The 27247-nt window shown below is 49.2% G+C and overlaps 2 protein-coding genes across 8 annotated transcripts; one reads left to right on the top strand and one right to left on the bottom strand.

Moving 5' to 3' along the window:
• The first annotated feature begins 54 nt into the window (after positions 1–54).
• On the top strand, positions 55–22687 carry BLCAP (BLCAP apoptosis inducing factor). 5 transcript variants are annotated; one of them, XR_009740486.1, is made up of 3 exons: positions 55–197; positions 9528–12274; positions 20771–22687. XR_009740486.1 is itself a non-coding variant. In XM_061437550.1 (2 exons), the coding sequence occupies exon 2, from the start codon at positions 20947–20949 to the stop codon at positions 21208–21210; it is 264 nt and encodes an 87-aa protein (XP_061293534.1). In that variant the 5' UTR covers positions 109–197; positions 20771–20946; the 3' UTR covers positions 21211–22687. The 5 variants fall into 5 exon arrangements, 1 of the variants encoding a protein (XP_061293534.1); XR_009740485.1 differs by lacking the exon at positions 55–197 and adding an exon at positions 7539–7750; XR_009740484.1 differs by lacking the exon at positions 55–197 and having other exon boundaries at positions 7562–9685; positions 10076–12274.
• NNAT (neuronatin) lies at positions 16527–18950 on the bottom strand. 3 transcript variants are annotated; one of them, XM_061437547.1, is made up of 3 exons: positions 18758–18947; positions 17768–17848; positions 16527–17542 (listed from the first exon to the last, which is right to left on the bottom strand). In XM_061437547.1, the coding sequence occupies exons 1-3, from the start codon at positions 18827–18829 to the stop codon at positions 17450–17452; spliced, it is 246 nt and encodes an 81-aa protein (XP_061293531.1). In that variant the 5' UTR covers positions 18830–18947; the 3' UTR covers positions 16527–17449. The 3 variants fall into 3 exon arrangements, with proteins under 3 accessions (XP_061293531.1, XP_061293533.1, XP_061293532.1); XM_061437549.1 differs by having other exon boundaries at positions 17773–17848; positions 18758–18946; XM_061437548.1 differs by lacking the exon at positions 17768–17848 and having other exon boundaries at positions 18758–18950.
• Positions 22688–27247: the final 4560 nt, after the last annotated feature.

Genomic DNA, 27247 nt, shown 5'->3' with positions numbered 1-27247 from the left:
TTTCCACAGACAGAAGGCAGGCAGAGGACATGGGGTGGGGGGTTTGGGCGGGGCAGGGCAACGGGGTGGGCAGGACAAGGACCGTAGGGTCTAATCTGTTTCAGAATGAGCTTGCAAAGATGGGAGGGAGTGTCTGTGTCCCCAGGGTGAGCCCCAGTTGCCTCCTGCCTCTCTGGGAGACTCTCCAAGATCAGCAGGTAGGTCCGAGGCAGGCTTCTTTCAAATTACTGCTTCTGCCCTGGGTCCTGGAGCATGTGTGATTTTGTGAGTGCCCTTTAAGAGTGGAGTCTGTATTTCCTACAGTCCTCTGGGACTCTTGAAAGGAAGCCCTGCTTCCCTTCAAAGCCAGATTTTCTGGGGACTCATCTTCCTGGCCCAAACCCCTGGGGTTGGGGAACCTGATGTGGGTCCCAGGCCCCTCACTCCTTGGAGAGAACCTTCCTATCTTGTTGTGCTTCCTTCTTTGTAACTTGTGTTGTAGCAGATCTTTTCTGGTAGGTTCCAGTCTTTTCCATCAATGCTTATGCTATCAGCAGTTCTAATTTTGGTGTGCCTGTGAAAGGTGGTGGGGCTTGGGGTCTTTCTAATACCCTCTCAGCCAATCTTTCTACTCACTTTAGTTACTACACAGCTTATTTAAAAGCTTTTATTGTGGCAAAAATACACATAAATATTTTATCCTTTTTGGCACCATTGTAAAGGAAATGTTTTCCTTAGTTTCCTTCAGATTGTTCATTGTTTGTGAACAGAGATGCAGCTGACTTTTGTGTGTTGACTTTGTCTCCTGCTAATTGGCTGGATTCATTTATTAGTTCTAACAGGGCTTTGGGTGAAATCTTGAAGGTTTTACATATAGGATCATATCATCCATGAAGAGAGATCACTTTATTGCTTGCTTTCCAATTTGGATACCTTTTGTTTCTTTTGATTGCTTAACCTGGTTAGAACCTTCAGTACTGTGTTGGATAGAACTGGTGAAAGCAGACATCCTTGCATTTTTCCTGATATTAGAGAAAGAGCTTTCAGGCTCTCGCCGTTGAGTATGATGTGCGCTGTGGGTTTTTATGTATGGCTTTTATTATGTAGAAGTAGCTTCCTTATTACTAGCTTGTTCAGTGTCTTTCTCATGAAAGGCCATGGCATTTTTTTCAAGGACGTTTCTGTATCAGTTGAGATGGTCATGTGGGGTTTCTTTCCCCCTTTATTATGTTAATGTGGTGCATTACATTGATCGATTTTTGTATGTCAAACCATCCTTGCCTTGCTGGGATAAATTTCACTTGACCATGATGTATAATCATTTTAATATTCTGCTGAAGCAATATTTTTATGGATCCACCTGATAGATTAATGAAAATAAAAACAAAAATAAATGAATGGGACCTAATCAAAGAAAAGTTTTTGTATAGTAAAGGAAACCATAAACAAAATGAAAAGACAACACTCAGAATGGGAGAAAATATTTGCAAATGAATGAAGGACAAGGAATTAATCTCTCCAAATATACAAATAGCATATGCAGCTCAATATCAAAACAATGAAAACAACACAATAAAAAATAAGCAGAAGATCTAAATAGACTTTTCTCCAAAGAAAATATACAGATGGTTAAAAAGCACATGAAAAGATGCTCAATATCACTAATTATTCAGTTCAGTTCAGTCGCTCAGTCGTGTCTGACTCTTTGCGACCCCATGAGTCGCAGCACGCCAGGCCTTCCTGTCCATCACCAACTCCCGGAGTTCACCCAGACTCACGTCCACTGAGTCAGTGATGCCATCCAGCCATCTCATCCCCTGTCATCCCCTTCTCCTCCTGCCCCTAATCCCTCCTAGCATCAGAGTCTTTTCCAATGAGTCAGCTCTTCGAATGAGGTGGCCAAAGTACTGGAGTTTCAGCTTTAGCATCATTTCTTCCAAAGAAATCCCAGGGCTGATCTCCTTCAGAATGGACTGGTTGGATCTCCTTGCAGTCCAAAGGACTCTCAAGAGTCTTCTCCAACACCACAGTTCAAAAGCATCAATTCTTCGGCGCTCAGCCTTCTTCACAGTCCAACTCTCACATCCATACATGACCACAGGAAAAACCATAGCCTTGACTAGATGGACCTTTGTTGGCAAAGTAATGTCTCTGCTTTTGAATATGCTATCTAGGTTGGTCATAACTTTCCTTCCAAGGAGTAATCGTCTTTTAATTTCATGGCTGCAATCACCATCTGCAGTGATTTTGGAGCCCCCAAAAATAGTCTGACACTGTTTCCACTGTTTACCCATCTATTTCCCATGAAGTAATGGGACCAGATGCCATGATCTTCGTTTTCTGAGAAGCCCTTTATTTCAATATTACTTCATTTGGGATTAAGATAAACTTCTAGGCAATAATGATTCTCATTGTCAAATGATTCTCATTTTCAGAGTTTTTAAAAATCCAGCAGTGAGAATCCCTCTTCAGATATATGTACTCAGATAGTCCACAGATTCTTTCATTCAACAAATATTTCACCAGGCGGTCTGCTAGAAAGGAGGCTTATATCAGGAAATGAAACAGGCAAACATCCTTGCCCCCATGAAATTTACATCATGGAGGGAGAAGACAGATAATAAACAGTAAACATGCTGAATGAATAAATTACATAATATGTTAGAAGGTGGTAAGTGCTGTGGGAAAAAAATAGGATTGAGTGAGAAAGATCTGAGTGTGGGATAGGTTGCAGTTTCAGATAGGATGGTGAGGTCCGCCTTGTTGAATAGATGGTACTTGAACAGAGATTTACAGGAAGATGTCTGGAATTTGCGAGAAACAAACACGAGACTGGAGGGCTGCAGAGGTGATGTCAGAGGGGGAGCAGGGAGAATCTGCTAGGATTAAAGGGACATTGGGGATTCCGAGGAGAGTATTTACATGATCTGATTTATTTTTTAATGAAATCACCATGGCTGCTGACTCTTGACCACAGCAGAGCAAGGCTGGAATAAGGAGGCCAATAAGAAGGCATTTGCAATAACCCAGGTAAGAGATGATGGTAACTTGTATTAGAATATTAGTGGCAGAAATAGTGAGAAGTGGTTGAATTCTGGAGTTATTTCAAAGCTGGAGTCACAGGGATTGACCAGATGTAAGAAAAGTGTCAAAGATAACTCAAAGGAGAAAAGGGAAGCCTTGCCATCAGTTGAGACGGAGAACACTGCAGGCAGAGCAGATTTGGAGTAGGGGAAGGATCAGGATTTCTGTTTTGGATACTGAGTTTGAAATGCCTGCTAGATATGCAAGTGATGGTATCCAGTAGACAGTTCAGGAAAGTGGTATTAACCCCCTTCTCTGTCAGTGTCAGACACTGAGAATTAATTCCTTATCAACATGTCGTGGCTTTTGCATACCAAACTTTTGTTTCTGGAAACCATATGAGGCACTCCCCAGGATCAGTCCTTTCATGGACTGTGTCAAATTATTTACAGATGTCTGCAAAGTGATGGGAGAAGGGTTCTTCATCTCTCAGAGCTATTAATACTATACAAAGGAAAAGCACTTGCTACTGGGAAGAGCATCTATCATGGGCACCTGAAATCATCTGGAAAACCAGAAAGAGCATCTGAGGAAGCAACAATAAAACTAAGACCTAAGAATGAGTTTGGCTCAGCCAGATGAAGAAGGGGAGGGACAATATTCCAGGAAAATGATAGGGGGTGTGGCACATGCAAAGGCCCTGAGGCAGGAGGGAAAAATTTTGAAACTTTCTCTTTCAATTGCCTCTTAATTCCATGAGCCCCAAGATTTTGCTGATACATTTCCTTTTTACTTAAATTAGCTGAAATTCCACTGCTTTCCACCAAAGGAGTATACACTTCAAATTTTAGGCAGGAATGTTTGGCTACAGTCTGCACTCTTTTCTCACAGTCACATCAACCTGAGCCTCAAATCCTCACCTTGATGGACTCACTGGCCAGTTCCTGTGTTAATGGACATGTGGATCCATCTGGCTTCTCCAAGGAAAGTCAAAAGAGTATTCTTGTGTGCAACTAAGTATTGAAAGGCTTCTGATTTCCTTTTCTCCTCATGTTGGTTCTTCAGAGAGAGTCGATGGCATGATCCTAAACACGCAGACCTAACATGGTCTCTCTCCGCAGCACTTCTTGCATCTATTACCTCCTCCCATCCCTGTGTCTGGGGCAATCACGCAGCACAACCCTAGACAGACAAAACAACAACAAATCTCTACCCTCTGGGGTATATTTGAACTCAATATAGTCTCCTTAAGCCTGCTATTCCCTCAGTCTTACCCATTTCAGTAAGTCCATCCATTTTCAAGCACAAATCCCAAGAATCATCCTCAATTCCTTTCTTTATCTCTTCACATTTTAAGCAACCAGCAAATTCTAACAGCCTTGCCTCCAAAGAAACAAACCAGCCCACTTCCCTGCATCACCATTGCCTCCACCCTCCATGAAGCCACCATCACCACCTAGACATCTGTCCCGGCCTCCCCACCACCTCCCCACAACCTCTCTGGTTCTCCAATCTATTCACTTCACCTAGCGTGATCTTTTAAAGATACAGGTATTTTGCTTAAAGCCTTTCAAAGGCTCTCCATTGTCTTAGGATAAAACCCAAACTCCTTTAAGACCTTGTGTGATATGACCATGACCAGGTCAATCTCTTTTCACCCCCACAGATCCAGCCACACTGACCTATCTGTGTTCTCTAGACCAGTCCTGATCTCTCACCTCTGGGCTGTCTCAAATTCTATTCTCTTTTCCTATAATACTGTCACCTGTATTCATAATCCTTTCTCATCCTCAGGAATCCAGTTAGATGTCACCACCTCCAGGAAGCCTTCCTTGGTCTCCCTCACACTAAAGGGACCTTAGGTCCGCTTTTTTATGATTCTTCTCCTTCACACAGTGACAGCTTGTAATCTCCATGTCTGGCTCCTCCACCATCAGACTGTGAGCTCGGTGAAGTCAGGGGCTTTTTTGTTCCTGTTCACCACTGTATCCCTACAGCCTAGCATGATGCCTGGCTTACACTAGGAACTCAGTGTTTGTTGTAGGGTTGGATGAATGAATGACAACTGGGATTCTGCAATCTAGGCTTTACAGTGAGTCTTTGTCAGGATCCCATTATCTTCTGGGATTGACTCGGTCACCTGGGAAGGAAAAGCCCCCTCGGTCCTAAATTCTCCAAGGAATATTAGGGAGACATGTTACAGCTTATTCAAGCATGAAAGTCTAAGCTTCATTTATTGTCCCTAAAACAGCTATAGATTATAGTTATGTTCTGCATGAGGCAGGAATATGATTTTTCATGTTTTCTCAGCATTCATGCAGAGGCCTGACATAGAGGAGTTAAAAATGCAAACTTCAGGTCCACATGGCCTGGATTCAAATCCAGTTCTGTAACCTACAGCTGTGTAGCCTTAGGCAACTTCCTGGCTTCATCTTCCTGAATCTTCCTTTCCTCTTCTGTAAAATAAAGGTAATAACAATTTTCTTCTTATAGAATTACATTGAAAATTAACTAATACAACTCATGTAACATTCAGTGTCTAGCATAGGGAGTATCTAACCATTACTGGTGAAGAATGTAACAGGTATTGTTCATACAGTTAATATTGTTAACTGTATTATTCATACAGTTAATAATAGGTTGAAGACAATTTAAGAATGTCAGGCATTTCCCCATATTACCACTAGATGTCGCCACAGACTAGGCTAAAACAGCCATAAGTTCCAAATGTAGAAGCCCTGAAGTCTGGAACCAAAGGACCTGGGAGAGACTGAAGACAGCTTGGGCAGGAACTTCTCAAGGTCATGATAGCAGGTCTGGGACTTGACTCCGCTTGTCCTGCCTCCTTAAGGATGACAAATTTAAGGGCCATGGTTGGGAGGCGCCCTCCTCACCAGGGTTCCACAGCTCATCCAGCCCTGGGGATAGCCTGTTCCGTCCATTTGTTGCTGTTCAGTCACTAAGCTGTGTCCAGCTGTTTGTGACCCCATGGACTGCAGATCACCAGGCTCCCCTGTCCTTCACTATCTCCCAGAGTTTGCTCAAATTCATGTCCATTGAGTCAGTGATGCTATCAATCTCATCTTCCGCCTCCCCTTTCTCCTTTTGCCTTCAGTCTTTCCCAACATCAGGGTCTTTTCCAGTGAGTTGGTTCTTTGCATCAGGTGGCCAAAGTATTGGAACTTCAGTAACAGTCCTTCCAACAAATATTCAGGGTTGTTTTCCTATAGGATTGACTGGATTGATCTCCTTGCTGTCCAAGGGACTCCATTGGTATTAATAGGTAGCTCTGAGTGCTAACTTTGTGACGCTGTTAACAGAAAAAGGGGCTTCCCTGTGGCTCAGCTGGTCAAGAATCTACCTGCAATGCACAAGAGTTGGATTTGATCCCTGGGTTGGGAAGATCCCCTGGAGAAGGGAAAGGCTACCCACTCCAGTATTCTGGCCTGGAGAATTCCATGGATAGTCCATGGGGTCGCAAAGAGTCGGACATGACTGAGCGACTTTCACTTCACATACTTCACTTAACAGAAAAAGTGCTATTCTAAGCATGAACTTCTTGAATTCTCAGGAACAAACACACGGGACAGAGTCTCAAGTTTTCCTCATTATACCCATGGGAAACGCGAGGCACAGAGTGGTTAAGTCACTTGTTCAGTCACACAGCCAATGAATGCAGAGTGGGATTAAGACCCTGGCATTCTGGCTACAGTCTGTGCTACCAGAGCTCACTGCTTGGTAATAGTGCTTTTTATTACATTTTTAAAATTAGAGTATAGTTGAGTTACAAAATTAGTTTCTGGTGTGCAGCATAGTGAGTCAACATTTTTATAGATTATATTCCATTTAAGGTTATTGCAAAATAATGGCTGTATTTCTCCATGCTGTACAATATACTCTTGTTGCTTATTTTTATACACAGTAGTTTGTGTCTCATAATCTCCTATCATTGTCTTGCCCCTCCTTTCTTCCCTCTCCCTACTGATAACCATGAGTTTGTTCTCAACATCTGTGAGTCTGTTTCTGTTTTGATATATATTTGTGTCTTATTACATTTTAAATCTTTTGATATCACGTAGCTTCTTTGGTGATTTAGCAAATAACTATTACTCTCTTCCAGTTAAATTTCCTGACTTTCCTGTCTTGATAAGGAAATAATGTCGATCTGCAAAAAAACATAATTGTCATGTGGAATGATGATATAGGAAAGTAGGTCTTATCGGTTACCCAAAGCTTGTGCTATAAATAACAACCTTTTGCTGATTCGTTATCATTTAGCTCCAGATTTGCCATCCAGTTCCAACCAACTTCCATGGACCTGGTTACCAGCTAAATCAGATGCTTGGAGGAAAATGAGAAAGGGCAGAGATTGTCCTGGCTTTTCATCCATCCATCCATCCATCCACCCATTCATTTACCAGTTACTGCCTCCTCCTTCCTGCCAGGCCCTTTCCTGGGCTCTGAGGCCAAGAAGTGACCTCAAAATGAGCCCTGCCCTCAAGCAGCTGTAGCCAAGTGAGAGTTAACAGATGCAGGAAGTGCCCACAGATGGGCGTTGCGTAACCACCTACCTCCCTGGACTGTGTACATAGGGTGTTTGTCGTCCTCGTTTCTCTATTCTCCATGCCTAGCACAGGACTGGGCCACGTTTTAGGTGCTCAGTAAATGTTTGCTGAATGAATGCAAAGGCTTTGTGGAGGAGGCAGCGTTTGACCTGGGGCTTCGACACTGGAGAGGCTACTGACAGGTGAAGATGTGGTGGCGGGTAGAGGGGATCACCCCCTCAAGAGGATGAGTGACAAGGCTATCTTAGAAGGATCATCCTGGCTGCAGTGTGGGGAATGGTGATTCTGGGTGAGATGGGGAGTCGGGGGGTGCGTGAGGAGGGAGTCCTGCTAGGAGGCCAATACAGTGTCAAGGAAAGAGAGGACTGTGGTCTGGACCAAGGCTTTGATAGTGAGGCCAGGAAAGGCCTGAGGGGAGATTGTGAAGGAATGGACAAGATGTGGGAGGCGTGAAGCAGGAGAGGGTGGGAGTCACAGATGAGTCTGGGCATCTGGGGGAGAGGGCAGGTTGGCTATGCCTGGCAGGAAGTTCAGGTCTTTTGAGCAAAATCTGAGGGCAGAAAGACCTTCCAGGTCCCTCAATTCAGTGCTGGTATCATTTCTACTACCTGGAACAGAGCTGGGCGGGAGGGGGATGGGTGCAGCTGTCCAGTGGGTAAAGGGAAGAGAAGTCAGTTCCTTATGAATTAGAGGCCCTGCCTCACCTTCACCTGTTTTCTGGGCCCTGAGGGAGAGAAGGTTTGCCCCTGGGACCTTGTCAATGCCCAGAGGGTCGCTGGAAGGTGACGTTCCTCCAAAAACGCACGTTCTGATTTTTGCTCAGCTGCACACGTTGCACACCATGGATGGCAGGACCTCCTCCTCCTCCCTCTGAATAGCTTTTATTTTTCTTGGGATATAACATACATAAAGTACATAAAATCCTCTAATCTTAAGATATAGCTTGCTGAATTTTTGCCCACATCATCACCATCCAGACTGAGATATGGACCTTTGCCAGCACTCCAGAAAATTCCCTCCTGCTCCTCTCCCATCTCTATGCCCTCCTCTGACCCAGGTGACTACTATTCTGATTTTTAGAACCGTAGATTAGTTTTGCCTGCCCTTGAACTTCCTGTGAATGAAATCATACATAATGTATTGTTTTGCGTCTGGATTCTTTCAATCCACATACTCTACATGACTATAATCTATACTGTCACGAGTCAGCAATTCGTAGTTTTTTTTCTTATGCCATGCCACTTGGTTTGTGGGATTTCAGTTCCCCCACCAGGGACTGAACCCAGGCCACAGCAGTAAAAGCCCAGATTCCTAATCACTAGGGCACCAGGGGACTTCCAACAATTTGTACTTTTGTATATATAAACATAGTATTCGATTGGCTGGACATGCCATAATTTGTTTATCCATTCTTCTGCTGATGAACACTGGGTTATGTCCACTTTGAGCTATGAATAAATCTGCTATGAAAACCCTTGCACAAGAGACTTTCCTGCCAGTACAGCGGTTAAGAATCTGCCTTGCAATGCAGGGGAGTTGGGCTCCATCCCTGGTGGTGGAATTAAGATTCCCATGTGCCACAGAGCAGCTACTGAAGCCCAAGTACCACTAGAGTTCCTGCACTGCAAGGAAAGGTCCTAAGTGATGCCAAAAAGATTCCGTGTGCCGCAACTAAGATCTGACACAATCAAATACATATTTTTCTAAATCCTTGCACAAGTCTCTTTGTAATAAGCACTCATTTGTCTTGGATGAAAAGCAAGGAGTGGAAATTCTCGGTCATAGCATAGGTGTCTGCTTACATTCAGCAGAAACTGCCAGTTTTCTGAAGTGATTGTACCAATTTCCTCTCTCACAGGCAGTGTGCAAGAGTTTCGGTCGCTCCACACCCTTGCCAATGCTTAGCCTTTCTCTTTTCTAAACAAGAGTTTCCATTATGAGACTCCTCTTTTCCTCCAGTGTTGGATGTTGGGTGCACCTGGCCTGAGTACACAGATCCCTCAGTCCAGAGGCAGCAAGACAGAAGTCACATCTAGTTTGAGTCTTACCTCCAGGGGGAATGGTCACCTCCTTGATGTGGATGGGACTCCAGGAACTAGGGTGGCCATTTCATGACCGTGAGTATGAAACCAACATGAGGACAGCGGGGCAGACCTGGAATGGACCTGAGAGATGGAATCTGTGAGGACGTGGCCAAGCCATTCAATTAATCTACCACTGAGTGGCAGGGTACTTATTTTTTTAAGCCAAGTGAATTAGGGTCTTCTGTTTGGAACTAGAATCATAAAGGATACAATCCATAAGTCCCCCTGGTAACCAGACCGAATGGTGCCATTTCCCTCCTCCACAGCAGTCAGCACCACTGAACACTCCCTCCACCCTTAAACCTTCTTTCTGGGATCCCATGCTCACCTGGTCCTCCTCATACCCCTTGGGTCACTGCTTCTCAGCCTCCTTTCTTGTCTCTTCCTCCTCTGCCTACTTTTAAATCTACCTTTGTTTTCTAGGCTCTCATCCAGACCCATGACATGCGTGCTATGTGTCGATGCTACCAAAATATGTGTCTCCAGCCCAGAACTCTCTTCGGAGCCCCAGTCTCATATACAACGGCCTGTTGACCCTCTCAATCCAATCATTGCCCAGGCTTTTCAAACTTGCCTTCTTAGCCAAACTTGATCTTTCCCCTCAATCTGAGCCTTCTGCAGGCTTTACCACCTTAGTCAAGGACTCTTTCATTCCTGCATACCCGAGGCAAAGATGGAGGTGTCATCACTAATGCTTCAACAACCACCCACATCCCATCTGAGATTCTTTGCATCTCCACCTCCCCAAGCCACAACCTTGCCAGGGTCACAGGTTGGCATCTGGAAACCTTCAGCAGCCTTCTACCTGGTCTCCCCACACCCACTGAAAGTGTTTCCTGAGCCATGAAGCCAGGGTGGCCTTTCAGAAACCCAGACCTGGTATGATTCCCATGATGCAAATGGTTCTCCTTACTCTCAAGGGAAAATCCAAATTCATTAGGTAGCACTATCTGCTCTACTTGCTCATTCCTCACCCTCACTGGCTCCTTCCCTCCTCCACAACATCTGGGACAAGTGGTTCTTTCTGCCTAGAACGTTTCCCTTCTCAGTCTTGCCCCAAACAACTCTTAGCTATCCTTGGTTTTTAGCCTAAATGCCAGCTTCCCAAGGAGAGTCCACCCTCACTCTTCACCCTACATTTGTTGTTGTTGTTTAGTTGCTACCTTGTGTCCAGTTGCAACCCCATGGACTGCAGCCCACCAGGCTCCTCTGTCCCTGGGATTTCCCAGGCAAGAGTACCCGAGCTGGTTGCCATTTCCTTCTCCAGGGATCTTCCCGACCTAGGGATCGCATCTCTTGCATCTTCTGCATCGGCAGGCAGATTCTTTACCACTGAGCCACCTGGGAAGCCCTCACCCTACATTAGGACTCCATTAATTTTTCATAACACTCTTCATTCCCCCCCAGCACTTCCCATCATGCATAATTATATATTGATTTGATTAAAATTATTAACAGTGATCATTTTGATGTTTTAAAATTTTATTGACATATAGTTGATTTACAATGTAATTTATGCTATACAGCAGTGACTCAGTTATACACACATATATATTCAGTTCTTTTCATATTCCTTTTCATTATGGTTTATCATAGAATACTGAATACAGTTCCCTGTGCTTTACAGTAGGATCTTATTTATCCATTCTATATGTTGCATCTGCTAATCCCAGATTCCAAATCCATCCCCCTCCCCCCAACAAGTCTGTTCTCTATGTCTGTGCGTCGGTTTCGTAGATTTGTTCATTTGTGTCATAGTTTAGATTCCACACGTAAGTAATTTGATAACCAGTCTCCCACCCTCCCCGACTTTCCCCCACTAATCAGGCAGCGTTTTGAGTTAAAACAGTGCCTATGTCACTCTCCATTCTATCCTCTTGCCTTTAGCACTGCACTTACATAGTAAGTGCTCAAGGAATGTGTTTAATCAGCTAATAAATGGATACATTGAGTCATTTAATTCCTATAAGCAACCCTGTTATGTAGGCATCCAATCAGACGGGGAAGCGAGGAGTCAAGGCAAGTAGCAAAGTACAGCACAAGGGGAAGTTAGGTACTGATCCAAGTCAAATCGTAAATTCTGAGCCGGAATATTTCCGCTCCTGACCGCTGGCCTTGGTAAAGGGGCAGGGGAGGAGGCCGACTTAAGGGTTTCCCCGCAGGACACGGGTCATCCCCAAATGTGGAAGTGCTCACCTACGGAGACTAGGGTACACCCCCTCCGCTCCCTGAGTGTAAAGATCACAATCTACTGCATATGCATAAGGGGACCAAAGGCGCTGTGACTCGGGGCTGTTCAGGATGCGCCTGATCAAAAACTCTTCGGATTTGAAGCGTCCAGAGCCCGCAGATTTCGGCACACACTAATAAAAACCTTCAAATGGTCATCTATGCAAATGTGAAGAGCGTATGAGGCCAGGGCGAGCCCCCAGAATTTAGGTCGCTTGATCAGGCGTCTGATGTAGGCAGCCCGATTCCAGGAGAGGTCCTCGACCGGCTCGACTAGAAGACGAAGGGGGCGGCTCCCCGGCTTCCTGCGGCGTCGGTGGCGAGCTGAGGTGGAAGAGGGTCGCGGCAGCGAAGGCGACAGCAGTGGCCGCGGCGCCATGGCGGGTCTCGCAGGTACCGTGGCGTCGGCCTCCGGGGGGCGGGATGAGAGGCCCTCATGCGACCGCGCCGCCATGTTGTCCCTTCGGGGTCACCTTAAGGCGTCGTCCGGTCCCTCTCTGGGGTTTTCCTTCCGCGCACCCTGGGGGCCGCCCCTGTCCGGTGTCACGTGATCGCGCTGTTTGGCCTCAGGGCCGGGCCTTGTGGGGGGCGGGAGATGGGGGGAACTACCTTCCCGGCCCGAGGGCGGGTCCCGGGCCTCCTGGGTTCTCGTTCTGGCCTCCAAGGTCAGCGCTCGCCTGTCAGCTCCCGGGAAGGGGCAGGCAGAACCGGGGAGCGCGGGGCTGGGGGTGCGACCACCGTGTCTTCAGCCCCTGGGACCCGTGGCAGGGGGCCCAGCTTGTGAGAGATCTGTCACTCTGTCCCCGCCACTTCAGTTGCTTTTTCCTCCTCTTTTTTTTAAAATCAGAAGGGGCGTGGGGGAAAGGGGGGAGAAAAGGGTCTCCCTCCCCGGGTCCCCGCCGTGGTGTCTGGGGTGATAGGTTGACGCTCTGCTTTGGGGCGCGGGTGGTTCTTCGTCTCTCTAATTTTACACCGAGTCTAGACACCCGTTCCCTTTCCTACAACGTACATGGGGAGTGGCTCTCAAAGGCAGCTGAAGGAATGAAATGCCTGGCACACTAATGGCCTGGAAAGAATGGGGGATGGGGGACAGTTGATTTTTCCTTCCCTCTTCCACAGCTTCTTTAATTTCCTTCCAGGCCTGCATGTCCCTTTGCAACGCTAAATGTTGGGGCACACTGGGGTCTATCTTAGGAAAGAAATGGTCTTTCTGTTTATAGGTATGGATCGTGTTTTATCCCTTACAGGGAACTGGTGTCTTGGGGACCACTTCTCTTTGCCTTGCCTGACATGGTACCACCATCCCCTCAGCCTTCTGGACGGCAACACCAAAGCCAGAACCTCCCCCACCCCCAAAAAAAGTTCCAGCTTAAGTGCTAATGCCAAGTGTTAGATTTTGTTTATTTGTTTGTTTGAAATCAGAGACTAATTAATGTCAACCAAAGCTGTTGAAAGATTGCGGAGCCCTGGTCGGTTTCCAGTGACCAGATCACTTGTGTAAAACTAAAACAGGTCTTGGTAGAATTTCTGCGAATAACAGTTTAACCTTTTGTCTGTAATCTGTTGTTTCAAAGAGGAATCTTGAAGCCTGGGTTTGGTTGTGTTTTTCTGTTGTTGTTCTCTTATCTTCGAAGCATATGCATTCCATTTCAAGCCTGTCACTGTGAGATATACCAAGGACCCTGTGTTGCTTGCCTCTCTGACTTCCTGTTCTGGGAATGCTCTGGAATCTGGATCCTGCTGGGGAATGGGCCCCGTGGGAAAGGGAGAGGGGAGGTTGAGCAGGACCATAACCAGAGAAGATGGTGGCATGTCTCTGGGGCTTATAGAGGAAATCAGAGGTCACCAGGGAAAAAGACTGTTGTGAGACTAATGTTTTGTATGTGTGTGCACGTTTAAATCTCTGGGGGTGAAAGTAACTGCAAATTTAGAATCTCACTTTAGGGTGCTGGCTCCTGAGTAGGTACAAGTTTGAAAATAGTTGTCTAGCAAATGGCTTACAGCACACCTGCTCACACTTCCAACCCACGCGTAATAAGCTGTTGCTGTCCTGCAGCTGAAGCTCAAGAAACCTGTCCTTCCATCGCAATCCAAATGTTCCACAGGGAGAGGTAATGGTGTCACATAGCACCCCATACCTCTTAACGGTCAGGGTACCTAAACCCCTCTGGGGTTTAACTGAAGCTGGTTAGGCTAAGAGACTAACATCCTCTGGGGGCATTCGTCCCAAGAGCCTTGCCTGCTGTTGGAGTCCCACTCAGCCATTCCAGTTCCTTCATAACTCATCTGCTCTATCCTTGGTCTCGTGGGGGCAAAGCGGGGGTGGTAAAGAAAATTTAAGGAAAGGGGGGTGCTGTGGACTAAGGGCTTTGCAACAAAATTGTAGTCATTTTTAACTCCTCCCATTGTTCTCTATCAGAATAAAATGTTTTAATGGTATTGCTTCTGGAAAAAAAATTGTATAAACAAGTTAGGTTTGGACCAGACTCTAAGCACTGCACAGGAGTAGAAAGTGAACATATTCCTTCCGTCTCCTCCAGTGGACTATGTTTCCTCCCATAACATGAGGGCTTGATGCGGGGCAGAAGGGCGGGGGGAGTGGACATTGCGCATTTAAGCCACCTTTGTGAGTGCAGCTCACCAGGGCAGCCCTGGCCGGGGAGTCTGTCATCTCATCATGCCGCACTCAGAGTCCTGCCGATGGATGGATGGAGGAAGCCCTGCAGTGGGGCTTCGCCAGGATCATCTGGGAAGCCCTGGGGCTGCCAGCAGCCTCCTGCCTTTTTAAAGGGGGGCCTACTGTGTCAAGAGCATCCAGACACTTCCATGCTGCCTCATCTCGTCTCCCTAAGCCCGGCTGCCTTATACCTGGGCCAAGACTAGAGCATCTGGGGCATTGGGGCCATGGGGCACACCCCTTGAAGGCTCTGCGAGGAAGGGCACCCTTCATTGAGAACAGGTGTTGGAATATGTTCACGGGTCTCCCAGTTTAGTGTGGAAAACCACGAATACTCCCAGTCTTGAGGCTTGCCAAGATATGGGCTTCAGAAGGGAGGTGTGGACATTGCCGGCTGCTGAGTCACCCTGGGGCATGAGGAGATCTGCCCCGCCTTCAGGCTGTGGTAAGGACTGGAACCACCCAGCCCGAGCCTTGGATCCTACATCCCCACCCCAAGCCTCAGATTGCACATCCCCAGTCCCGTTGAGTCCTGATTGCCACTTTGATGGCCGAATGTTTCTATGATGGCCAAATGTTTCTAGCAGGTTGGGGTTCCCTGGGATCTTAGCAGTCCTTTCACAGAGGGGAACTAAAGGGAGGACTAGGAGTGACCTGACCAGGTTCCCTGGGCTGACCAAGGCAAGGCCACTATCTGAATTGAGGTCTGCACCCTCCACCCCCTTAGTTTTCTGACCTTGAACTCAAGTTATAGGTGCCTCTGAAGGTGCTGGTGGTTGGCCTGAGAAATGCTAGGGCCTGGGTTAGGGGCGGGCAACATGAGGCTCAAGGGATTGAGGTCCTTTGTGCTCCAGAAGTGTTTGCGACAGCTGTGACTAAGGGATTTAAGGAAGTGGCAGAAAGATTTATGGCCCTCCAACTCACTCCCTGGATATTGACCCGGGAACAGGTGTGTGGTGACAGGAACATATAAAGCCACAGACGAGGCTGAACAGGCGGCAGGGCCACTTGGTGGGGCAGTCAGCTGACCCCACGTAAAAGAAGCCCTGACTCACTGAGGAGTGGGAGAGAGAAGTCAGGAGCTGAGCAGCCAGCCCACCTACCCACCCTGGCATGATGGCAGGGGAGAGCCCAGGGTCGGGGACCTGGTAAGCACCCTTAAGAATATGGAGGCTATGGGTGGGAGAAGCCGAGAACCCAGTGATGGGGAAAGTGAGCTGGAGAGAGGTTCCTGAGGGTTGGGGAGGAGGCCCTGGGGGACTAGGCCGGCCTGGCAGGATGCCCATGTCGTGGTCCTGGTAGAGGTTATAGGGCCTGAAGGGGTGAGCTGGGCAGGGGAGGGCCACACCACACCTTTTATCCCAGGGAAGCGTGGCGCGCTGCAGTCCATGGAGTCGCAGAGTCAGACCTGACTAACGACAGAACACCAGTAGTGTCCAAACCTGTGTACCCCATGCTTATTTCCTTGGGGATCCTAGATGGATCCCCAAGACTTTGTGTTCTCAATTCCTGATTACCCTCTTGGTCCCTAGTACCCTCAGGGACGTAGGGCTCCTCCCACCTTTCTACTCCTCCTCCTCTCCCTCCTCCCACTTCCCCCCCTTTCCCCCTCCTTCTACCCTTCCCTTCCTCCCATGTTTCCCCCCTCCCACCTTTCCCCCTCTCCCATCTTTTCCCCCCTCATCTTTGCCAAGACCCCTATCCCAGGATGAGTGAAGCCCACCCCTTTGGGGAGGGATAAGTGGTCCCTTATTTCGAGACCACAAGTGAAGATGGTTCCCCTTTTTCCTGTGGGTGGTGGGGGGTGAGGTCCTTTTTCTTAGGACAGTGTTGAGATGAAACTGGGTGTGTGAAGGTTTATTCCCATTTTGTTGCCTCCCCCACCCCAAGTAGTGTGCCCACCCAGACCAGTCTTAGAAGTATCTTAGAAGTATGTGTTGAAGCCACAAGAAGTGACAGGAGACAAAATTTTTGGTGCGCCTCCACTGCCCCGCAGGGTCCTGGGACACTGTGCGAGACAGGGGAGGTACTTTTTTATTTTTAGTAGAGGCGGTCCCTGTCCTCCAGGAGCTTACAATCTAGCCGGGGAGACACAACTAATGCACACTTATTCAGTCATTACAATTAGCAATTACAATTAGCAATTACCACAATATTGACCACAATTGCATGAGACCTGGGGGATTCAAGATCAGTGAGGGGCTGGGGGCTTGGAGAAGGTGTTTTGATAAAGATGGGATTCGTTTTCGTGCTCAGTAGGTCCAAATTGAGTGACACATTTCTTTGGGGTGGCAGTGAGGGAGAAAGGGGAATCGAGGGAGCAAAGGCAGCAAGGCTGGAATGCACATGCCGTAGGCAAAGGACAGTGAGGGCCCTGCTCTGCTTCTTAACCCTCTCCCCTCACCCTCTGCCCTCCAGTCCTGCCACACAGGCACATAGTTGTCGCTCGTCTGCTGCACCGAGATTCAGGGCTTCGGCTGGTGATGTTGGAATGTCCATTCTGCTGGCTGGTGTAGTTGTCTGGATCTCTGTGGTGCGGCCTGCTGGCATGGCCATGGCTGCGGGGCTGGGATGGTGCTGTCCCGACTTGGTCCAGATCTGAATGCGTTGCCTGTGCCCAGATCTCAGGAGTCTGCTCCCCCTAAGCCCCGCTCCTCCCTCTAGGCCACCCGCAGTGGGAGGGGTGCAAAGGGGTGGGGAAGGGATCTCTTGTTGTCATTGTCGGTGCTGCTTCTCCAGGGGCCTACCAGCCCCTCACTGACCTTGGCAAGTGCTCCTCTGGCGAGAGGGCACAGGGGACGCCCCATTCCCGCGCGGCGCTGGCTCCCATGCTGGTGGAATGGCACAGGAGCACCTGGTGACACGGCCGCCCAGGGGAGGGGGCTGGGGCCTCAGTTGGGGGCCCGCTGGCGGCGCTCTCCCAGCACGTGCCGTCCGGTTCTCGACACCGTGTATGCCAGCTTCTGCAGGGAGTACCTGAACACCTGTGGTGAGTGAGAGACCCAGGACCTGCCCTTAGAGGCGGTCACCCGCAATGTCTGCAGCGCTGCCGGGCCCGCCCCCGCCCCGCCCCCTGCCCCGCCCGCCTGTCCAATGAGGAGAGGCGGGTGCGGGCGCAGCTTGTCCACGAGTCAGGGCAGCTGGAGCTTTTCCAACTGTGCTGAAGGCTGCATGGCCGCAAGCTGATTGGACCCACAACTTAGGTATACCTCACTTCTCGCAATGGGCTGTGTCCCTGGAGGATTTCGAAAAGCGAATCCTACCCAGTAAATGCAGCATTCCAGGAACACCTTGAAGGAAATATGCGATTCCTTTGGCAAAGGATTCCTTTAGCAGGGAATTCTTCCAACAAGGGGTGCTTTTAGGGTAGATGATTTTATGGACAAAGCGCTTTCTTCTAATTTATTTCTTTTTACACAAAGCAATTTCACTATTTTTAAATAAAGCGAACTGTCCTTTTTCGGAAGCACTTTTCCCCTATTTTTCCTGAAAAGAACCTTTTCCTCTAATTGCTTTCTTCAAAGCGCTTTTATTGATTCATAATTTCTGTTAGCTCCTTTGTCTAATTTTTTTCTGCAGTGCGTTTTTTATCTAATTATTTTTTTCTTCCAAGTGCTTTTGTCTGATTCTTCCTGCAATGCGCGATTTCTCTAATTCATTTTTTCCCGCGAATTTTTCTGATTTGTTGTATTCGTGGCTTTTGCAAAGTGCTGGGTTTTTTCCGGAGAAATGCCTTTTTCTAACTTATTTTTTGTCCCACCCCCGCAAGTGCTGTATTTTCTAAAGGAAAATTTTTCCGCAATGCGCAATTTTTTTAAGGCAGAAAAATTTCACTTTGTGAGCGGTAAAGTCTCTCTTCGCAAAACAGAAGTGCCCCGCCTCCCTCCTGGGGTCGAATCTGGTGTAGCGGGATTTTCTTACCACGTTGGTCGCTAAGAGCCTCGGCGATCATCAGCGGCAGGCGCCCGCCGCGCCCCAACTCTTTGTTCCCGAGCGGGCGCACTGGGAAGGGTCTACGCAAGGAGGAGGGCGCAGGGAACGGGCGGGGGCGTGTGCAGTGCCGCCCGCGGCACTTGGGCGGGCAAGGATCGCGGCAATTGGGGCAGGACGAGTTGGGATGCGGCAACTGCAACGCGGGCTTGCCGGTTCTGGGGACGCGCATCGGGACCCTCTCCCACCCAGAACCCGAGCATGCTTACCTGCAGCAGCACGCGGAAAATGTACCAGCCGATGATGAGCAATTCAGCCGACGCTGCCGCCACTGCCGCCATGGTTCCGAGACTGGTGGGTGGGTGGTTGAGAGCGAGTGCTGCCGGTTCCGAGGTCCGCTGGCCTCTCGGAGTCCGCTGTTGGGCGCACTGCTGCAGCCGCGGTGGCCGCGCCTTAAGTATCTGCCCGCTGCCCAAGTGCGCATGCGCGCTTGGGCGGGGGGTCCGTGAGGAGGGGTAGCTGGGGGCGCTCCTCATTCGTCAGAAGAGGAAAAAAAAATAATCCATCTGCTCTTTCCACATCGACCCCCGCCTCCTGAGTTCATCTTCGCCCCTTTCCAGAAGATTCCGCTGTGCCCGCTCTTTGAATTTTAATTTAAAATGGAGGGGAAATGTAACTCTGAGTTAGCGCATAGGGTGAAAGTAGAGGCGCGCACTTCTTGGTAGCAGAACCCCTCTCTCTGACCCCAAGCCTGCAGATTCGAGCCCAGTGTCCGATGCTGCGCAATATCGCACCTTTGGGCTCAGGTGGAAAATCAAGGGGACCTAAGTTAGAGAGGGATCATCTGCCCCGCGGAGCAAAAACAGGTGCCCCTTCTAGAAGCCTTGACTTCACAAGTCCCCTGCTCAGTATTCTTTTTCTAATACTCAATGTGTTAGAAGCCCACGTCCTCTGCAAGAGTCCCTGCGCGCAGAACCTTTCGGGGATTCCTCACATCCCGCTTCTTACGGTTGTTAAATCTGCAGCCGTGGCAGTTGTAGGGAGCTGAGCCAGGACACTGAGCCCTAGGTGGAAGAGCGATAGTCACCGGGTGTCTACCTTGTGGGATGGGAAGTGGGCGGGATGGCGCCTTTGTGTGCGCGGAAGGGATGGGATAAGCTCTCCAAAGTAGTGGTCTGAAGGCGCTCTGGGATAGTTTTCTGCTAGGTGAGTTATTTCAACCTCTGCTCCCCTACCCCCAGGCCCTGGTAGGTCTTCCTCAGCCCGTGAGGTTCTTTGTACCCGTTAAGCTGGACGCCTGGAGTTCGGAGCGGGGTTTTGGTACAGCCACGGGAGGGTCGTGGCTGCTGCGGTTCAGATAGCAGGCGCGGCAGGAAGACCGGATTGCGATCTGCGAGTGCGGCCCTGGCGTACCAGTGGCCCGCCGCTCAAGCGCACTTCTCTCCAGCGACTGCCTGGCACAGGCGCCAACTGGCATTTGCCCCAATATGGATAGACAATTAATTTTGATTAAAATCGTATGGAGGGCAAGTTCTATACAGTGCCGGCGGCAGATGGAGAGCGTAAGTGAACTTGGGCAAGTGGTCATGTTGAATGAAGCAGAAGGGTGATTTTTTCTTTTCTTTTTTTTTTCCTATTTTGACTTTCGAAGAAGTTGGCAAATTTTGGCAGAATGACACTGGATTATTTGAAAGAGCCAAGCTCGTTCTGGGCTGCCATCTTAAAGCAAAATATTCGGAGATGCTGCGGCAGCTTCGCAGAGATTGCGAGGAACCATTGCCTGCAATCTGCCGCCTGCGGTGCGCGGCTACTTTACACCAAGCACCTGCTGTGAAAGAGACTACAGGCAGAATCCTTTTCTTATTCCGCGGGGGCACAGCACGGAGCCCATGGCCATCCGGTGGCAACCACAGGGCGGTATTGTGAGGTCTGGGCCCCTTGAGGACGGGCCGCAGCCCCAGGAGGCGATACATGATCTCTGCTGGGCAGGGCCCAGGCAAAGCCAGTCCACTGTGCCGGACCTGCCTAGAGCCCTCTGGCCGAGCTCCCCCCCACCCCCCCAGAAGGGGAGATACCCAGGATGCTTCTTCAAAGGGTGGCTTGAAGAGGAGTAGACTTCCATGGGAGGGCAGGGAGGAAAGGGCATTCACATTTGGTGTTGTTAACCATGATCCATTTTTCCAAATAAGTATACATTCTGTTCCTGTTTTTTTTTTTTTTGTCTGTTTGTCTGTCTGTCTGTTTTGTGTCTGTTTGTCTATTGTGTTGACTTTTCTCTTCAGGATCCCTGCTGCCTTGGTGATCCCGGGCTGACAGCCAGAGAGCACAGCGGCTCAGCTCCTGGAGAGCGAGGGTTGAAGAAAGCAGAGGGCAGCCGCCCGCGCCCGCTAGCTCCTATTAGGTCGGTTCCTGCAGCGGTGCCCGGTGGCCTTGGCGAAGGCCCTGTCCGGCAGAGATCATGTATTGCCTCCAGTGGCTGCTGCCCGTCCTCCTCATCCCCAAGCCCCTCAACCCCGCCCTGTGGTTCAGCCACTCCATGTTCATGGGCTTCTACCTGCTCAGCTTCCTCCTGGAGCGGAAGCCTTGCACAATTTGTGCCTTGGTTTTCCTGGCAGCCTTGTTCCTCATCTGCTATAGCTGCTGGGGAAACTGTTTCCTGTACCACTGCTCCGATTCCCCGCTTCCAGAATCGGCGCACGACCCCGGCGTCGTGGGCACCTAACAGCCAGCCCAGTTAGCTTTCCAAGGAAGCAGAAGACGGGAGGGGAGGCATTGACATAGGTCATAAAGCATTGGAGTTTCAAATCCCGCAGTCCCGCGGGTGCCACATTCCTGACGGCGCCTTTTTGGCCTGTGATGTTTTATCCTTATAATGTGAATAATGGGCACTGAGCGGTGCTTTTATTGTAGAGTCCTGTAGTCGTGGGTGGTCTTGTGGTTGTGTGTGTTCTGTCCCCATCTTGGCCCCCGGCTGGCAGGATGGCCACCCCCCTCGCCGCATTCCCGCGAGGCATCTGCACCCATCCTGGTCAACTGCCCCAGCATGACCGGGGCAGATAAAATGCCAGTCTCATTGTCACCTCTGTCCTCCCTTCCGAGTATTACTGACTCCTCCGTCCCTCTCTTGGCTTCCTGTAAGTTCTCTTTACCCCTTTCCTTTTTTGGGGAGCACCTGTTCAAGACAGTGCTCGTTTTTGCACTTATCTCGAATATAAAGAGATTGCTGACGCCCGAGAGCCTCGCTTTTTCATCTTTCTTTCCCAGCTGACAGGCTAGATAGCACTGTGTCTCGCCTGCTGGCCACAGATCTTCAGTATTTTCCCCCAAGTCATTTTGAAGGAAGAAGTAACAGATTTTCATCCAGGGGTCTGAGCTCCTGCTTAGCCACCCAGCTTCGCTTCCTTTGCCCTTCCTCCTGCCTTTCAACTGTCGTGAGGAGGGGGGCCTCATTGTGTCTCCCATGCATGCGCTGCAGGATTGATGTGCAGTGTGTTTATGTAGATCTAGCAGTCCCCAGCCGAGTGAATGGGAGCGTACTTGTGTGTTTCATAACAGCCAGGATCCCCTCGATACGTGTTTGGATATTTTTTGGTGTGGTGTGCTGTGCGTGCTGCGTGTGTGTTTACGTACCTGTACAAGTACATGTTGTAAATCCCCTTTAAAGAAGCTTTATCGAACGTGTTCTGATTTTGAGGTGTCACAATAGCTAGCTCATAGGTGCCTCTACAGTGTGTATTTAGCATGGGGATTGCAGAGTGACCAGCACACTGGACTCCGAGGTGATTCAGACGAGACAGAGGCGAGCAGTGGCCATCGCCCTCGTGCCAGGAGTTCCTCCAGTCCTGCGCGTGTATAGACTGTACCTTACGAAGAATACACAGGAAGACTTTGTGACTGTCACTTGCTCTTTTCTTTTTTCTGCGCTTCAGTAAAAGTGTCAGCAAACGAGACTGTCTCCTGGCCCCTGCCCACTGGGGATCAGCATGGTTGTTCCTCCAATCTAAAGCATCCATCTTTCTCTTGCCTGAAGCAGGAGGGAGATGGGCCAGGCAGAGGACAGAACCGGAGGCAGTCCATCTAGGGAATGGGACCTCAAGGCCACACTTGTGGGACATTTGGACTGCTATTCTAGAGCTTTTATTTCTGGTGTGTTCGTTGCACAGCTGTTTGAAATGTTTAATAAAGCTTTATAAACTTTACTCTGTGGTTTTATGTGGCTGCAGTCCGTTTGGGTAATGGTATTGGATTTCTGAGTTGGTGGGGGGGCAGAGGGTAGTATGGAGGGGCAGAGTCCTTGGCGCCAGAGTACCTTAGCCCGAAAATTCGATCTGCTCTCTGGAGAGCAGATGGTGGGATTGAGGGCTGGGGAGCAGAGGGCAGGCCAGGCGGTGAACAGGAGGGAGCCTGAAAGTTTTCAGAGAGGAGACATGTGCGTTTCTCAGCTCCCATGGCTTCTCGCCTGAAACTGTTTCCCTCCATAGGAGATCGGAGTAACCGATCCCTTGACAAACAACTTAAGACAGCTGGAGCTCTAATCATCAAGGATTTTTATGGTGCTGCTTTTGAAGTAAAAATAAAGTGAAACCCCTTTCAGCATTTCAAGTGGAAAAACAAATAAGGCCTGCCAGCCACGCCAGGGGCTCCGGGCGATGGCTGGAAGCGCGGTTCTATGCTGTCGATGTGCACGTGCTCCCGTGGCCGTGACCTTTGAGACAAAGCCGGGTGCCTTGTCAGGGCCCCATGCTGGGTGTCCATCTCTCCATCTTGTCTCCTAGAAAACGTAACAGGAGCACTGCCTGTCCAAGGCACAGGACTATTGTGAGAGTTTATTGTGAAAGAACTTGGGTCATTTTACCTAGATTGCTAATTTATTGCTATAAAGTACTGTGTAGTTTTCTCCTGCCCTCTTCAATCTCCCCATTGTCCGTTTATCTCTTTTTCATTCCTACCGTTGCCTATCAGCACTTTCTTTTTTCTTGGTCAAAACTTGCCAAAGATTTGTTCATTTTAAAGGTATTTTAAGAGAACCAAACTTACTGATTATATCTGCTGGGTGTTTTGCTTTCTGATGCTTCTGTTTTTTCTCTCTGCATTCTTTCTTTTTTTTCTTCTGGGTTTCTGGATGTATTTTGTGGTTCAACAAAGTCTTGTCAAGCTGAGGAGTCCTACATGTGGAAGGGGTGGTTTGTTCAGCAAACACGGAGTCCCTGTCCTGGACTTGCTGGGGATTTCAGGGCCAAGACCTGGGCCTGACTCTCCAGGAGCTCATGACTCTAGCCTAGTGGGAAGACTTAAGAAAATAGACAACTGCAAATTCCAAAAACAAAACAAACAAGCAAAAAAGGCTTTTGTGACCACGCTCTCCCATGGAGACACCTGGATGATAAATGAAGCCAAGATTATTGCTTATTTTGCTCTCCTCTAGAAAGCAGCTTTCTGTCATAGGTCAGGCTCACTAAAGAGTCACAAACAGGCCTCCCTCCGAAAGATTTATGGCCCTTTCCAACAGGGAGCCTGCAGGCCGCCCCTCCCCAAGGTGACTGCCAGATCAGCATTCTGTCTGTCCAGCACTGCTCTCCATCTTACCGCAGCAGCACCCAGCCCCTCCTCCTGAAATACCTTTCAGGAAAATGAGAAGGAGATGCCTTTCCTGCAAAAGAGCAGGGTACGAGGTCTTAGAAAACCACACCTGGCAATTTTGGCAGTCTCTGTGGCTCCTAGTGTGAAATGACTGGTACCTGATAACCACAGGATTCCATGAGGCCTTGGTCTGGGCTTTTGTAGGAGCTGGTCCATGCCCTCGTCCGGCCCTCAGTTTCCTTATAGGTAAAATGTGGTTTTTGGAGCACACACAGTCTTCCTACCTCTAACATACAGGAAGTCCTTTCTCCTAGGGTCTTCGTGTCCTCCTGGATGCACTTGAGGAAGGTGACTGAGCTCTGGGAAGGTGGTATTGCCATTGCAGGGCAGCCTGCATGTGCTTTATGATTTATTCACTGTACCATGTTAGCCCAGGAGGCCTCTGTCAGGAAGCCTTCCTGGACTTCTGCCCTCTCCCGAGAGATCCACTTGCCCAGGTGACTTCACTCAGCCCTCTGTTGAGTGCTAATGTTCAGACTTCCTCAGTGACTGGGTTTCCCCCCACCTCCCAGGGTCTTGTGTTGTTATTCAAGCCAAGGTACTCAAGCCATATGGAATCCTGTACGGAACTAGGCCTTGGGGCCACACAGTGGACAAGATGGATCGTCTCTGTCATCAGGGAGTCATCTGAGCTAAATGGAATGATGTTGGCAGATAATCCCACAGATAAGATATAACAAGCGCCCTAAGAGGAGAGGACCTGGTGAGGTTCAGGCTGAGGCCTGAAGACCAGTGTGAGTGCTGGAGCCATGAGATAATAAAGGAAATGTTATTTCTCACTGTCTAATCAAAGCATCTCTGGCTTATAGCTAAAGAGACTGACTGGGCTGAAAGTAACAGGAAGGACTATCAGGATCTGCCTGCCCTGAAGGGCAGTGTTGGGAGAGAGTGAGAGGGTCTAAGGTTGACATGTTGGTGTCAGGCCCACAAACTCAGTCCTGAGTGAGAAGCCTTCAGTTTCCAGCTGATGGAACCATCACAGATAAGGGTGTGCTGGGGATAGGGGTGACCCAATCACAGCAGCGTTTAACTTAGGATGGGATTTTTTTCCATTGGGAACACAATAGCATTTGAGCAGTGAAAGCAACAGGTTGGCAGGAAGGCCCCTGCCCTTTCTAGATCATCACAAATGGGGAGAAGTGGATCCAAGGAGCCATGATGGATGAGGAAGACAAGGCAGGGAAAAAAGCAGGCTGGGGAGGGAAGACAGAGAAAGATGAGAGACTCCCATTGAACAGCCACAGGAAACCATCAGGGAGGGGTCGTTCTTGTGTTCAGTCAGCTGGCCAAGCCAGAACCCAAGCTCCTGGCATCTAGTGCAAAGCTCACTCTGACTCCCAACCCCCTCCCCCAGCCCACCCCCAATGGGAGAAAGGGTCACTGCTCTGGCAAGAAGGAAGAACTAAGCAGTGCTATCCTTGGCGAGCAAGGGAAGGTGATCCTGACTAATAGCCAGAAGAGGGGCAGAGTTTGGTCTGCCAGGTTCAGGGAGAGAAGTCCACATCTTGTGAAAAACTTGGGTTATAGAGTGTTCTTGAGGTAAAAGGGAGTAGCTGGCTGAGCAACAGCTGAAGGTTTCAGACAGAAGCCCTGGGTCTCCCTCTCGGCTGTCAGGTCTTGGTGGGGTGAACTTGGGGAACAACTTAGGACTGACAAATGTGAGAGATGAGGTTTTGGGGAGCCTAGACCCTATGGCCCCGCCTCTGTGACCATATGTCCCTGAGCCTCAGTTTCCTCACCAGTAAAACGGAGATCGTAGCACCCACTGGAGCTTGACTCAAGGCCGAGTCTTCACACATGTTCTCGCCTCTCTTCTGTGCCCCCACTGCCCTCCACCTACCCTAGCTTCTTAAGGATGCAATCTGATCACCCAGCTCTCTCGCTCATTCATTCCTACAGGGAGTATTTGCCAGGCCCTGTACCAAACCCAGAACCTGAGAAGGCTGTGCGCTGCTTGAGGAGCTCAGCAGGAGGGAGAGCTCCGAGGCAGTCCTGTAGGCGCATAATTACAGTGCCCGTCATCAGGGCTGCACAGAGTTAGGGAGAGATCTCATTTGGGAGGCCGTATGTCAGCACCTCCACAGGAATTCCCTTAATTATTTTTTACAAGCCCCAAAATGACAGTATCCTAAAAGGGAGGGGGGCACCTAGACAGTGCTCTTTCCTGAGAGGCCAGAGTCCTGCTTGGCCACTGGCTTGCCCAGGACCATCCAGGAATTTTTGCCTCTTGGAGAGAAATCCCTGCCTGTACGGCCTTCTCCTCACGAGGGACCCGGATGTTCGAGAGTGTCGCATCAGATACGGGTGAACATGAACCTTCTCCACAGGCTGGCCATTGGAGCAGTTCTGGCCTCTCACCTCTCTTCCTGGCAGCTTGTGGAGTGTCTACATGGGGAGGCCTCACCACTTTTTCCAAACCTAAACGCTGCCCCTCGCCGCTTCACACTGCTAGTGGCAGGGAGCTGAGGCCGTGGCCCCATTCCGACCCTCTTCCAGTGTGACCTTGCCCTCCTCTGCCTCCCCTCCAGGCCCATTTCCCCATCTGTTCACCAAAGAGGGGCTGACCCAGGAAGCCGTCCACATTTCCAAAGCCTTCTGTGAAATATCAGTGGACTTTATCCTTATTACTTCAGTCTGAGAAATCTTGATTGAGAGAAAGTGTGTTAAAACAAGCATTTGATCAAAGAATTTTTTGCATTAAAGAGTAAACTCTACATCTCTTGGGTGCAGAAGTAAGTGTCAAGAGTCTTAGAGTCAAAGCAGACTTGGAAGGGTCTCTGAGGGAGGAAGACAAACACAGCCCTTCCGTGGTTCCCTGTCACTTGTGGTCTTGACTCCTAAACTTGGCCATCAAAGCCCCGCACAACCCTTGAGGGTAGGGGCTTGAACTTTGTCCCCTAACCAGGCACAGTACTTGCCTGACCAGGCATGGCATAGACTGCTAGTTGGCTTGCCAGCGGGTGGATGGCTCAATCAGTTACTCTCTCGACTCCCTAAGGAATGAAGTGGGTCGGTCTTTCTTAGAAGTGAAGGAATTCAGTTTACCTCCCAAGTCTACTCTTGGCAACTCTGAAGTGACAGTATTTTCCAGCCTCCAGACTAATATTTTACACACAGAT

Source organism: Bos javanicus, chromosome 13 (genome assembly GCF_032452875.1).
Source record: "Bos javanicus breed banteng chromosome 13, ARS-OSU_banteng_1.0, whole genome shotgun sequence".
NCBI classification, from domain to species: domain Eukaryota; kingdom Metazoa; phylum Chordata; class Mammalia; order Artiodactyla; family Bovidae; genus Bos; species Bos javanicus.
This window is presented reverse-complemented; position numbering and strand designations above follow the sequence as displayed.

What these genes read in the sequence shown, in the direction of transcription:
- NNAT (XM_061437549.1), bottom strand. Translation starts at nt 18,829, where the DNA reads ATGGCGGCAGTGGCGGCAGCGTCGGCTGAATTGCTCATCATCGGCTGG. An exon ending in TTTTCCGCGTGCTGCTGCAG is followed by an intron (nt 17,849 to 18,757) that starts GTAAGCATGCTC and finishes ATTTCCTTCAAG; the next exon opens with GTGTTCCTGGAATGCTGCAT. An exon ending in GACACAGCCCATTGCGAGAA is followed by an intron (nt 17,543 to 17,772) that starts GTGAGGTATACC and finishes CACTCACCACAG; the next exon opens with GTGTTCAGGTACTCCCTGCA.
- BLCAP (XM_061437550.1), top strand. Translation starts at nt 20,947, where the DNA reads ATGTATTGCCTCCAGTGGCTGCTGCCCGTCCTCCTCATCCCCAAGCCC.